General features: G+C 37.6%; 3 protein-coding genes across 3 annotated transcripts in view; 1 reads left to right on the top strand and 2 right to left on the bottom strand.

The window, feature by feature from the left end:
- The window catches only part of LOC101741292 (uncharacterized), a 28803-nt gene extending 18688 nt beyond the window's left edge, over positions 1-10115 (top strand). The window contains exons 3-5 of the mRNA XM_004925222.5: positions 3430-3570; positions 3896-3955; positions 5513-10115. Coding sequence (XP_004925279.1) covers positions 3430-3570; positions 3896-3955; positions 5513-5710 — 399 coding nt within the window. The 3' untranslated portion in view covers positions 5711-10115. The remainder of the gene's footprint in view (positions 1-3429; positions 3571-3895; positions 3956-5512) is intronic.
- Positions 1-15078, bottom strand: part of LOC101740450 (uncharacterized) — a 960210-nt gene that overhangs the window by 312016 nt on the left and 633116 nt on the right. The gene's annotated exons all lie outside the window — the stretch shown is intronic.
- LOC101746185 (cadherin-87A) overlaps positions 11812-15078 on the bottom strand; it is a 68739-nt gene continuing 65472 nt past the window's right edge. Inside the window, exons 36-37 of the mRNA XM_012689649.4 lie at positions 14816-14892; positions 11812-14299 (exon numbers count right to left, since the gene is read on the bottom strand). Of these exons, the coding sequence (XP_012545103.1) occupies positions 14818-14892 (75 nt within the window). The 3' untranslated portion in view covers positions 11812-14299; positions 14816-14817. The remainder of the gene's footprint in view (positions 14300-14815; positions 14893-15078) is intronic.

The following is a 15078-nucleotide window of genomic DNA, read 5'->3' as shown; positions in this document are numbered from 1 at the left end:
CCGATATTTGATTTAACTTTGTCCCGATCGCTGCCAAACTTCACAAGATCACCCGTTTGGCCATTTTGAAGATCTCCTGGAAATTTCATCGAACTTAGTAATGCCATTTCGAAATCTATAGACAAGATACACACATTGACTTTTATATATTTATATTTGGAAGCTTTAGGAAAAGAGTACACTAGTTACGACTCATATGGTATTAAGTTGCTACCGGAGCCTATAGCAATTAATCGTAATGTAGATGTAACTCACCTTGTAATATTTATAGTCAAATTTTTTATTAATTATATTACGGCTCTACTAACCTTCAACACAAAATCAGGACCCGCAGTATTTACCACCAGCCTATTCATACTAGAATTGTGAGATCGTGTCTATATAGATGAATAAAAGTAATTTATTTGGGAGCTAACTGACATTCGTCGAGTCGGAAGAAAGTCTAGATTTGTCCCAAACAAAAATCCGATCCATGGACACCCCAATAATGACGTGTTCATATGCAACTCAAATGCATTCGGTTGCCTTGACACTGGACACCGTTCAAGACCGCGTCTGGGTTATGTAACTGGCCCGGGCGATTTGCCAGTTCAATCTCTCACTCTGAGATGATGTTTGGAATCGGTACGATTAGCGATGCTCTTATAAACGATAGTGAGATATTCAATTATTGGAATTGGTTGGGAACTTTTTTACTGTCTCGTGTAAAATGGTTACCGTGGTTCAAAAGGATAATGCGAATATCACAAAGCACGTTACACGCGAGGATCCAAAACAGAGAGTACAAAAGTCCTCAACTGTGAAAGCGCTGTTCTATCCTAATTGCTTAACAGAGAAAATGTGATGATGGTGCCTATCTCTAAATACCCGCTAGGTGCTCTATACTGGTTACCAGAATAGGTTCGGAAGTACAGTAAGAAAATATGGGAAGTTTATTTATTTATTTTTATTGCTTAGATGGGTGGACGAGCTCACAGCCCACCTGGTGTTAAGCGGTTACTGGAGCCCATAGACATCTACAACGTAAATGCGCCACTCACCTTTAGAGATAAGTTCTAAGGTCTCAAATATAGTTACAACAACTGCCCCACACTTCAAAACCGAAACGCATTACTGCTTCACGGCAGAAATAGGCAGGGTGGTAGTACCTACCCACGCGAACTCACAAGAGGTTCTACCACCGGTAAATCGTGTAATTACAAAATAAGTTTAATGTGCATAATTACTGGGGTTATTACGGGCCCGTAGATACCACCCGGGATACCACCCTGCCTATTTCTGCCGCAATGTAATCATGAATAATATTATAACCCTTAAACTAAACCTAGTCAGTAGCCTGAATCGGTTCGAATTGTCAGGTCCCATGACAATTGTATAACTGTACAGGCGACTTCATGGCTGATGTAATACTTAGTAGTCTTCGAACCCCGAAGCTATCACAACTAGCGGGCAGTCGGTTTACAATAACCATTCAAACCCCAACCTCACATCTCTAGGTGGTGGCAACATTTGCAATATCATATCAATGGGCCCTGTTGGCCAATTAATCAGTTTAACTCAATACGATTGGCAAAAAATGATAGGTTTGTAGTATTTTAAAGCTTAGACCACGGCTTTTGAATAACATTTAATAGTATTGACATAGCTTATGTAATTATACTTTGGAGATAGGACTTATTATGAAGTAATGTCTATTATGCTTGGCCGTAAGAGCATTACCAAGAATTAACGCATCGCTGGAATTGAAAATCAAATAAAGTGGAATTTTTTTGGCAGATCTGGCAACCTTGTCCGATTTGATAATCACACCAGCCTCGAGGCTCGGGAAATGTTGCCAATTTATGTACATTATCCGATTATTATGTAGTTTTCTATGAATTATTATTTTCGGATGTGATGACGAGCGCTACTTTGCCAAAGCTGAGCCTAAATAAAGGGCTTGGTCATCGCTCATTTGCTTCGTAATGACTCATACTGGTGGTATTCATACCACAATACCGCGTGGTGTGTTGGCATGAGTAAGTTTTTAAACTATTTATTGCGTAGGAAGGATTATTAGGTAAATTTTTAACACTATTATTGAACAAGTACCAAGATTTTTTTAATACGTAGGTACCTTAACATTCTTTTAATTTGTCAACATTTCATAAAGATAGAATCTATTTATGGTATTTTTCCCAGTGAGTTTCTCGCCGGATCTTCTCAGTGGGTAGCGTTTCCGATCCGGTGGTAGATTCTGCGATGGACTGCTCTTGCTGGGGCTAGTGTTAGCAACACTCCGGCTTGAGCACCGTGAGCTCACCTAAATGTTAGGACGAAGCTGAAATAGCCTCTCAAGGCTATCAGCATAGGTAGAGGAAAAAATGGTATTTTTATTGCCTTCAGGATAATCGAATTTTTCAAATCAGATGATAGGCTCGCGGTATAAATAGAGGATTATACAAATAGATTACACAAACCAAATCGCTGTCCACTCTCAATCATTTCAAACTTTATTTAAAGAATAATTTTCAAGAAACATCTTTAACAGAAGCTTTCAATCCAGAGCGGTGGTATTAGGACTGGACTCTGCCTGTATAGCGGGTGTTGGTATGCAGAAACGAGAAGACTGGAGAACGCCCATAATTTCCACATTTACGCACGGGTCTAGAATATTCTTGATATTTTACCTTCGAAATTCACTGTCATATTTCGATGGATATAATAAAACAATCTAGTTAAAATAGTTTAGTAGCGTTTCGGCTTGAAGGGTGGGACAGCCGTTGTAACTATACTTGAGACCTTAGAACTTATATCTCAAGGTGGGTGGCACATTAACGTTGTAGATGACTATGGGCTCCAGTGACCACATAACACCAGGTGGGCTGTGAGCTCGTCCACCCAGCTAAGCAATAAAAAAATAAATAAAAAAAGACGTGTGGCACTCGGGGACTACCGCGGTAAAGCATTTTTTATCAAATTATGCAATTACAATTAGACAATAATAATTTAATATTAAAACAATAAACATAAGACCACGCTATATTTATAAACATTAACAAAAGCAAAACATTAACTGTCCCCTTTACACTCATAAGCTAGACCGTGTGAGTGAGAGATGGGCAGACTTTTCATGATGCTCATACAGTGTGGCGTCACGCCGCGCGCTTATTCACAAACACTACACCAGCGCAACGTGTGAATGTGTTGAACGCGAGCTACATAGTAGGCGTAGTGGGGGTGTCAGGTTATTTTCGTTACGGAATTTCTTGATTCAGTCGCCGCGCTCAAGGCCGGCGATAGAAGCTATGCAATAGCTTAAAAATTCTTGTTATTTTGTGTTCGAAATACACTATCATATTTCGAGGGATATAATAAAACAATCTAGTTAAGCTACGAATAAATGACTTGTTAAGATAGTTTATGTTAGTTTGACAAATTTTATTCCAGAACTCCAATTGTCGATCGAAATTCGATTCCCGCATTCGCACGATCCAGAATGACGCCCGCCGCGCGGCCAGCTTCAGCGGCGAGAACCATCACAAGTTCCTACTCGGCCACATGATCGTGATGAGAATGCATTTGAATAAGGTACTCAGTGTTTAGGACTAGTTAAGTCGAACAGAGACAAACGTGTTTTTATTTGGTAGTAGGATAATTGCGGTTCAACATCACGACAATAATTTCACCCACTTACCTTGAGTCATGAGGTCGAAGTCTCAATTGCTGCCTCAATGCGTAGGACGGTCGTACCTTCTTTTTTCATGGGCCCAAGGGATTTAATTTAGGACCCTGCCCACTAAACGACTCTCCTGGACTCTTTCACACGACGTCCGATCTCCGTCCAGGGTCATAACCCGGCGAGAGTAGGGGGTATTATAGCATTTATATAAAATACTTATTTTCCTTGTTACAGAGTGAATCCCTGGTGAAGAAGTGCACCAAAGCGGTGAGAGATTGCGGCATCTCTTGCGAGGTAATCTTTAGACTATTGCGATGTATGGACAGATAAGCCGACTTTACACCTTTTTTATTTTTTATTGCTTAAATGGGTGGGTAAAAGCTCACAGCCCACCTGGTGTTAAGTGGTTACTGGAACCCATAGACATCCACAGAGTAAATGCTCCATCCACCTTGAGATATAAGTTCTAAGGTCTCAAGTATAACTATACAACGGCTGCCCCACCCTTCAAACCGAAACGCATTACTGCTTCACGGCAGAAATAGGCAGGGTGGTGGTACCCACCCGCGCGGGCTCACAAGAGGTCCTACCACCAGTAATAACCTAGTCTTGAACAGTCACCAGAGTCTATAGACATTAAAACGTCAATGCCAATCTTTCAAACTGGAACGCACGACTGCTTCGTAGCATCAAGAAGTAGGACAGTGCCACCGACCCGTGCTGGCTCCCATATCGCCCTACCACTAGATATTCATTCGGTTTCCGATTTTCTTAAAACTACATTTTAATTGATCTATTATTAGAGTGTTATTAAGGAGATCGCCAAAGTTAAATGCGTCAGTAGCTTATTATGGCGTTTTATTGAAACTAAAAGTGTTGGCACGCACCCCACGGCTCCAATCAAAGCGGCCCATTCACGCGGGTCTCCATGAGATAAATTTCTGGAAGTGACCTTGACCCAATAACTAAAACAGCCGTTCTGCTCGTATCGAATGATGCGAATATACCGGGACATAGATCTCAAGATAACGATTTGCGAAATGCACAAGACAATGGCTTTTACGAACGACTTCCACGATGAAGGTATGGTGGCATTTGTAAATTTACGTCCCTGCTGTATTCTGAGCTCGTAATGAACCCATAGCAGCATTGATCGCTTTTGAGTGCCAAATGGATGGCAGGAGAAGACCAGGTCGCGACCTGAGAGACGCACCATGGAGAGCCAGATAGGATTGCCAGCCTAACCTGGAGAGATGTTAAAGAACAAGCGCAAGACAGAATGGAGACAGCTTGTGAGGGCCGCTATGTACCAGCGGGGTACCTTAGGACTACAACTACAACAATATACCTCCATCCTGTCTATTTCTGCCGCATACATGATACAATACAATCGAAACTTCGACCTAATGTCTCGAGGCGAGGGAGTGATGAAACCCACAGTAAATTTCTGTTATTTTAGACATCATTTATGCACCGGTTTCATGTCTGGACCGCCTCCTATCGCAGCACAGATTTCCACTTATTTAAGTAGTTGAGCGGGGAGATAGGGCAGGACGAACAGACTAATTGATGGGTTACAATATGGCGTTTAGTCCGTTTTACTGGTGGTAGGACATATTGTGAGTCCGCGGGGGTAGTTACCACCACGCTGCCTATTTCTACCGCGAAGCAATAATGTGTTTCGGTTTGAAGGGTGGGCCAGCCGTTACAACTATACTTGAGACCTTAGAACTTATATCTCAAGGTGGGTGGCGCATTTACGTTGTAGACGTCTATGGGCTCCAGTAACCACTTAACACCAGGTGTTAAGAAATAAGCTCCAAGGTGGGTTAATTAATATCAACTCCTCAGACAATACCTCGAGTGAAGCGCTGGAGACGCCAAGCTCTGGAGGAGATCCACCGCGTCCGGGAGGACATGCAGCACTCCCGCCGCTCCTACAAGGACCTAGTGCTTCATGCAAGAAGAAAACTCAACCACCTTCACAAACAAGTCATAAAGAGGTCCAACGATGCTGTAGACAAGTACCACGAGTGTTTGAGACGTTGAAGCGTGTTTATTGAGGTTGTATTGTATAAATTCGTCTACGCCCTTTTGAGTTACAATCTTTTTCTACCTGATGTTTAGGGAAACGTTATATGTGTCTTAGAGACTTGTAGTCGAATCTCCATTATTCCTCTTTTTTTGGAACTTGAATATTTTAAATTACAAATGGTGTAATGTGGATTTAATACGGGATCATTTTTATTCTAAGACTGGCCGACCCGGCAGACTTCGTAGTGCCTCAATCGATAAATAAAGGACCTAAACATTTGTATAAAATAAACTTAAAACAAACAAAAGGAATCCGTCCGACGGGGGACACATCAAATGAAAAACAAAATTGTTATTTTTATTTAATTCCGAGCATTTTCATATTTATCTATCTTTTAAGCCTTCTCTGGACTTCCACAAATAATTCAAGACCAAAGTTAGCCCAATCGGTCCAGCCGTTCTCGAGTTTTAGCGAGACTAGCGTGCAGCAATTCATTTTTATATATATAGATAGATAGATAGATAGATAGACTATGGCCGGATCCTCAAGTAAGCGTCCATCTTGTGTATTCAACTTACCGTCGCGTCGGGACCTTCAGAAGCGAGGCTCTGGATGTGAGCCTCCTAATCACGAAGTCTTTTAACAGATGCCGCTATAGAGCACTTATATCACAGCTATCATCCAGCAAAATTACTTGAGATATTGCAAGTGGATCGCTATTTAGATGCTATAAATATCAGTGCTGATGCTCTATGAAGCTCAGATCCCACTCCACCTCGCTCTTTATCCCCCACACATGCTGCAAGAGCCATAACCAAGGCAATCAAATCTGGGGTTTGAAGTAATTGTCTCCCGGGGTCAATGGATTTAAACTTTTGACAATACAACCTCCGCTGGTCATTCTAGAAAATCATTGAACGTTAAAACTAGCGTACGATTTTTTTATATATAGGAAAGTACGAACGATGTTAATGGATTGAATTCTCAAATAATTGTTTTTGGGGAGCATAGTTAACTTAATTTTAATTTAAAATGTTTATCGTGCCATTCTTTGAGCGTCGATTTTTTTTTTAATTGTCCTTATATTTTGAATTTTTCTTTATTTTTTTATTGCCGTATAGGCAGACGAGCACATGGCCCACCTGGTGGTGAGTGGTTACCGTCGCCCATGGACGTCAGCAATGCCAGGGGCAGAGTCAAGCCGCTGCCTATTTCTAAATTGTTATTTGTTGTTTAGTTAATTACGTGTGATAATTGTTGTGTAATTAATTGTTGTTTAGTTCGTCGAAGGCGAATTGTAGAAATTTCTCGTAATATTAAATAAAACGCGCAAAACTTTAACGCCACGATAATGATGTTGTGAAAATAACAATAATTATGTCGGATATGATTTCCGTCATACGTGCGCGAATATGGAATGATTGATATTTTAAAGAATTGATCTGAAAAATATAATCTAGAAGTGGTTAATTAAAATTGTTTTTATTCGAGTAAGCCTTTGTGGCGTTTAAGAACGCACCTTTTTATGATGCGTAAGCCGGAACGCACGAGAGGTGGGAAAAAGAATATAGTCTGTGACACGGGACCTTTTTACCGCCAAATATTTAAAACGTAAAAATAATTTATAATGTGTTAAATAACTAATATAATGTTATTACTTAGAATGGTTCATGCCGCTACAAAAATAAAATTTATATTGTTCCAACTGTGGTGTTAATTACATAAAACACGACTTTACGGCGAAATAAAGAAGGGACTCTATATGAACTCCAAATCAAAATGAGTTTACCTTTAATTCGGTATACAGTTTCACAAAAACACATACACAAAAGAAATCTTAAATGAATACATATAAAGACGGTTTAGCTAAAAGCATACCCAAGGTTATGATGATCTGTTGTACATGGAGAAACGAATTTCGTTTCTAGTTGTATAGAAAATACTATTGCAGTATTAAATCATTCTAATTTATTGTTGAAATTTATTAATTTAGCTATATTTGTATATTACTTGCAGTAAGCAACGCATTGTTAAAATTTGACGTAAACTTTTGTAGAACGTATTTATTATCTGTAACTGTGATAGTATTGTTTGTTTGTTGTTGAGAAGTCATATTTCTATTTATTTATTTTATTATTATATTCTTGTTTCTGTTATGGTTTTTATAATGAAATGCCACGTCGGATGGCATACAGACACAAAGGATCGCGGATTTTTAGTAATTTCAATCGTGTTCATCTTACCGATAATCTATCAGTGAGATCTATACAATTATCTCAAGGTGGGTGGCGGTATTTACGTTGTATATGTCTATGGGCTCCGGTAACCAATTAACAGCTTGTCCACCCATCTAAGCAATAAAATAAAAAATAAAAATACTGCAGAATACGCGTGTCTTGCCAAAAAGGTAAAAATTAAGCAGGTCTCTCAGAATTTATGGATTCAAGGATACCTTTTACCTGTACGTCGCCACACACCTTGATATAATGACTGCCCAACTCTTCAACTCACAAATAAGTAGGATGGTGACACCTTCCCGTGGCTTCTCAATGCGCCCTACCTCCATCAAATCGCAGTATTATACAATACGTTTGGGCCTAACGCCAGAGATCTTCCACTGTTTGTTATCGATCGGTACTTATATGAAAAATTTCATTAGCACCATTAAAGGATTTGTCAAATATCTTGTATTATATGATAGCTACTGGTACATCCTCAAAGAAAGCTACTGTATTTTTTTTCCGTGTATCCAATAGTGGTTTCTGATGATCCTGGAAGAGTTGTGACTATTCCAAATTACCACACCACATAAAAATTGAATTATTATTGTGTGCATATATAATCAATGTTTTCTGTACTTCGAAGTATAAATATGACCTTTCATTAACATAATATAACTTGGTTATTGAAATATTAACATTATTATTTATCCGGTGTTTGTCGATATGATTTGTTTTAAAAGTTTCGTGGCCCTCTATAGTTAAGTCACTTACGTTCGACGACATCTTAGGATATTCAAATTATTTGTCTCCTGATATCATCGACGCTCCAAAGGAGGATAATAATTCGTCTTTTCGCATTAAAAGTGTACAATTTCCAAAAATATTCGAAATTGAGTTAATATGCGGAATCATTTGGTATCACCAGTATTTTTCTCATAAATACTATCAAAAGAGCGTAGTTTAGTTTTTTTTTACCTATATTTTGACTACTAATAACAAAATTAATATACATAATTCTATCTTACTTTAAAAGACAGATAATGTAACTGGTAAAAAAAAAAAAAATGTTGCAAAGATGATTAATATTAAAAATATCACATGTTAAACCTTTAAAACACTCTCCTGTAAAATTAGTAAGTTTTGAGATTATACAGTTTTAATGCGAGAAGACGAATTATGATTGTATTTTGCTGTAAGGAGTTGTAACACGGCAGCCTCTATAAGTGAATTTGATAGATGGTACACATTTATATTATCGCTTTTGATATATGATTTCTAAAAAAACATCTTCAGCGGATGGATGGCTGTAATTTAATTAGTCGCCTGAGCGATTTAGGCTTTGCATTGATGGCCGGTCCGACCAAGTAACTGTTTCTGTATGGAAGACTTATTTAAATTCGTTAGGGCTCGTCAAATATATCCAGGGGTGAAAGACTATTTGGTTTAAGCGACATTTTACTGGTGGTAGGACGTCTTGTGAGTCCGCACGGGTAGGTACCACCACCCCGCCTATTTCTGCCGTGAAGCAGTAATGCGTTTCGGTTTGAAGGGTTGGGTAGCCGTTGTAACTATACTTGACATATTAGAACTTATACTCAAGGTGGGTGGCGCATTTACGTTGTAGATGTCTATAAGCTCCAGTAACTACTTAATAGCATGTGGGCTGTGAGCTCGTCTACCAATCTAAGCAATAAAAAAAATAAGAATACGCGATATTTATCTTTGTAAAGAAAGGTCAGTTTTATTTGGTATCAGCATCAAGAGTTCCATGTTTTTAATTGAACTTCAATTATGTTTACTCCATTCAAACAAAGTATGTTTGAAGAATGAAGCAATGTTCTTTTTGTTATGATATTTTTTCCAAAATTTAAACTATAAAATGGTTCTCCTGTAAAGATGCAAAAATGTGGCTTAAACCAAACGCCTTTCACCCCTCGATATGAATTTACGATTTGATGATGGGCGCGTAGTGCGTAACCTGTATTCAGGAGTACTCACGGACACTCCGTTGGCAAAGTGCTGATTTGATGTTACTGGAAATTAACTATGGTGAGCACAATCAATAATCGCCAAAAAAAACGAAACACATGTACATATTATACATAATATAACATTAATTTAATATTGTTGTTTTTAATATTATTTAAATGGGATGTAATTGACAATGTTATTTTTGTAATAAAAATGTAACAATTTAGTTTGATGTTTTTGTTGACTCTACCTTGCGCTTTGAGGGGATCAGTGTGCTTAGTGCGAGTTTTTTAACGTTCTCGATAGCGTAAAAGTTAACTCATATTTGTATGTATTTGGAAGGTTTGCTTACGTTTGCCGCTAGGGGCGCTGTTCCAACTGCTTTTTTTTCCTACCTAGGCCGATAGCCTTGAGAGGCTATTTCAGCGGAACTTTAACTAGTAGGTGAGCTCACGGGGCTCAAACCTGACGACGTTGCTAACACGAACCCTAGCAAAAGCCGTGCTTCGCAGAATCTACCACCGGATCGGAAACGCGACCCACTGAGAAGATCCGACGAGAAACTCAGTGGGCTGTGTCTGAGGGTTAATTTACTCGTCGAGCCCTTCGTCGCAAGCGGTTCGACGCGAACGATGACCGGTGCTTGAGGTACCTAAAAGCACCGTTAGTTGATCGGGAGGATTCGAAATGACGTGCGCCAACTGCATACAAACTTTTACATTATCGAGAAAGTTAAAAAATTCGCATTAAGCACACAGATCACGATGAAGATCGCCTATGAGGTGGACTGACCAGATAAAAGCGGCAGTGAATAATGCACGGAGTGCGTTAGCGAGGAGTGGCAGAGTGTAAAGCTTTTTTAATTATTGCTTATATGGGTGGACGAGCTCACGGCCCACCTGATGTTAAATGGACACCGGAGCCCATAGACATCGACAGCGTAAATGCGCCACCCACCTTGAGATTTCGAGTTTAATAAAGTATATTCTGATGATGATGATGATGATGTGAATGAACCGGATTAAAAGGGCATTGAGAATGCGGTTTTGACAGTAGTCTATTCAACAGAGGACAAAAAGATTATTATCTGTGACTAATTATAACTATTTGGCAAGTCTCATTATCTCATTAAATGGTTACCGGAGCCCAGAGCTTACATCTACAATGTAAATACCGCAACCCACCTTGAGATATGAGTTCTAAGGTCTCAGTATAGCTACAACGGCTGCCCCACCCTTCAAGCCGAAACGCATTAGTGCTTCACGCAGAAATAGATAGGGTGGTGGTACTTACCCGTGCCGACACAATATGATTTATCGGTAGACAGCGGGTTGGCTCTACCCCTAGCATTGCTGAAGCCCATGGGTGGCGGTAACCACTCACCATCAGGTGGGCCGTATGCTCGTCTGCATACAAGGGCAATAAAAAAAAAACACAAAACGTCCCACCACCAGTAATTATACAAACTAATTTTGCAGGTTTGATTGTTACTACACAATGTTATTCCTTCACCGTGGAAGTCAATCGTGAACATTTGTTAAGTACGTATTTCATTAGAAAAATTGGTACCCGCCTGCGGGATTCGAACACCGGTGCATCGCTCAACACGAATGCACCGGACGTCTTTATCCTTTACGAGGGAAACATCAAAGGAAAAACAAAAAATTGTTATTTTTATTTAATTCTGAGCATTTTCACATCTATCTACCTTTTAAACCTTCTCTGGACTTTCACAAATAATTCAAGACCAAAATTAGTCAAATCGGTATTATTTCATTAGAAAATTTGCTACGGCTGAATTGATGACCATGACCCCTTAAGAGCGATACCTACCAGGACGAAGTAGTTTTGCATTAAATCTAATCAAGAAATCGATTTCAGAAACAACATCTTGCTTCCGGATTACCAATAAAACAAAGATCAAACTTACAAAACTATATTTTCGTTGTATAAATAATACTTTGTATACTTACAGACAGATAGAAACACACACATTATTTACAAATACATTTAACTTAAATATTACTGACTATAATACATAGTTTGATTGTAAAAAAAATACATTATCTCAATATCAGATACACAAAAAACACGTTTACTTAATAAATAGTGGTATTTTAGCTCATTTTTCTTCGTATAGCTCTCTGTCCATCCAGTGCTCAGTGATTTGGGGTCCGTCGGCATCATAATTTGAATGTCGCCACTAAGCTTGAGACTAAATTGAAGTTCTAAATTGAATATTACAACGACTATTTCATGTTTCATATCGGAACGGGACCAAACAAACTACCAAATGCAGTCTCATTATATATACATATATATATATCGACGCTTGAAAGGCAAACGTGACTAAGCGACAATAACTGCTTTGTACATAAATGATAGGCAATAACCATATTCGATGCGCAAAAAAAATTTTTCTAGGTCTATTAAAATCATTTCAATCCTACAGCTACTAGGTAGATTCTACTACAGCTGGATTCGTTAAAATAAATTTTGTTTTCAGGTATTTCAACTTTAAATTAGTCTACTGTAAAGTTCACGCATTGTCGCTTAGTCACGTTTGCCTTTCAAGCGTCGATATATATATATATATAATTAATAATATAAAATTTGAGTTAACTTTTGCGCTATCGAGAACGTTCAAAAACTCTCACTAAGCAGACTGTTCGATCAGTATACATAAATGTACCTATATGATTTTTATATGGCCGTTTAAACCAAGCTACTGAGCATACATGCTCCTCAAATGGTTCTCGACGATCACCAGTTGATCATCATGCGATCATCTGATCGAGACCTCAGTGATAGCGGAGACATGAGGTCGCCATCTCGATGACACTAGATCACGGTTTCCCTTACCCGAGAATCGAACGTACGTATCTCATTTTGGAGGAATTCACGGATAGAAATATGCTCGACGTGCCTTGAATGTTTTTTACATTTATCCATTTCATATTGAATACATTAATAAAACTTTTATTATATAAAAATAAATACATATCACATTATTATTATTATTACTTACAATTAAAATGAATACGTTATTTGTACAAAATTTTGTAAATAGATTTTCTTATAATTATGGTTTTAAACAAACAAAAGTACATAGATAAAAAAAAATATTTCAAAAATCTACTATTTTTTTTTAGCTGTAAATGGCTAAGTTCTGACACGAGATTCAATTTGCAGTCTAAATTGTCGTTATAATAAATTAGTTAAAAAAATCACACACATAAATAATTTAAAATACAGCTCTAGACAATATACTGGGTATTAGGAGAGAGCTTCCGAAAACGAAGACAGAAGATAGTACTAATGACACCTTTGATGATTGACCGGTAAAAAAATTGATCCAGATATAAAAAAAAAAAACATATTTTTAAAACGTATACATTAGCATTATTTACGCTCTATCATGATAGATAAGCTAGATGAAACAATAGTATCATAAAAAATACATTACTAAAAAAAATCCAGCAATGAAACACAAAATCAAAAACAGCTGATGCTCGGATCAACGAACTCACAGGCGCAGCGCAGACTCGCGCGATCCCATAAATATTTATTTACAACTTTTGTCTAAATAACTCCATCATCGAAGGTGTTATTAGTACTATCGTCTGTCTTCGTTTTTGGAAGCGGTTTCCTAACACTCACTATGTCCCTGTCACTTGTCGACCTATAGAAAGAGACAGAAGATCAATATTGATCGCTTAGTATCTGCTTTTAAAATATAATAACGTTACGGAATTAAGGTCTACCCGCATATTGCGATTTAAAAAAATTCTGGTTGTGACCTATATATAATTCTGGTTATATTCGGTAATTTGACTTATTTTAGAGCTTAGGTGTACCTACCGGCATACTTTGAAGAGTATTTAAACATTACCTTTTTTGAAAAACATTTTTTCTTTTCATATAAGGCAAGAACAATTTCCAATGTTTTTCCAGTTTGTCAATTAATCGTCTTTGTTTCTCTACTGTTATCAATAGAACTTTATTGAAAAGGCCTTGTTTTTTTTAATGTGAACAGTAAAAAGAAAGACACATAAAATGAATTTAAGTCTTAAGTCATCAATGATTAAGGTCGATTTTTTTTTTACTAATTGCATCGTAGTTCAGATAATCTATTCAAAGTACAATTCCGATATAAAATTTACACGACATTCATTTTAATGGACGTTGTCAATGTAATACAGGTCAGATCCGGGCGAACTAAATTCAGCATTAAATTCTTAATAATAAAGATTATTTTCCTATGTAGGAAGCGTTTGATATAAATAATCTCAATATATTTTACTTAAAATATTACGTCATTGATTGTAAATTGTAAAACATTGTCAACATGCATATTGGTTCGTTTATTTACATTCCTATTTTGTTTTCATATTAATTTTAATGATACATCTGAAACAAATAATAAAACATATAGCAAACCAACTTGATTCTGGTCACTATTCTAGGCAAGAGTATTAAAATTATTTATCTTCATCTGAACCTTGATAAGTGTAAAAATTTCAAATTAAATGGAGGTATTGAAAAAATGTTAGGTCTTAAATATTTATGGTGTTTTGACAATATGTTGTATGTAGCATATACCATGCTAAAATATGGCAGTAGTAATAAATCACTAACGATTGCACTCGTGATGAGGCATACTGTATACCCGCACGGATAGGTACAATAATCCTGATTATTTCTGGCGCGAAGCCGTCATACGCAAATTTGATTTCCACCTTATGTAAAAATGTGGGTAGTGACTAGAGAAATAGACATGGCTGACACGCAATGTGTTTGCATTACATTGCGGGTTCACGCAAACGTACAACCAACTTAATGATTACTGTCATGTCATAGATCCACACAGCTCTCGTAAAAATATATCTGGGCTACAGAAGAATAACATGTGAGTTAGATATTCACCATTATAAAACGCCTAGTCCTGTGGGACGCGGAGGCGGCTCCGGAGTATCAGGAGATGGTGGTTTGAAGGTGCTACCCTGAAACCAGACAAGTTTTTTTTTTTAAAACAATCACGCCACGTTAACAGATCCCGTGCTAAGTTCGTAAAGAACTTGTGTTACAGGTACCAGATAACGGAAATAAATGTAATACTTTTATTATACACATACATATATTTAATATACATCCATAGCCCTGGAAAATACATTTTATATTTATCACAC

The sequence above is a fragment of the Bombyx mori genome, chromosome 6 (assembly GCF_030269925.1).
Source record: "Bombyx mori chromosome 6, ASM3026992v2".
NCBI classification, from domain to species: Eukaryota; Metazoa; Arthropoda; class Insecta; order Lepidoptera; family Bombycidae; genus Bombyx; species Bombyx mori.
The sequence above is the reverse complement of the archived record's forward strand: the minus strand, read 5'-3'. Positions and strand labels throughout refer to the sequence as shown.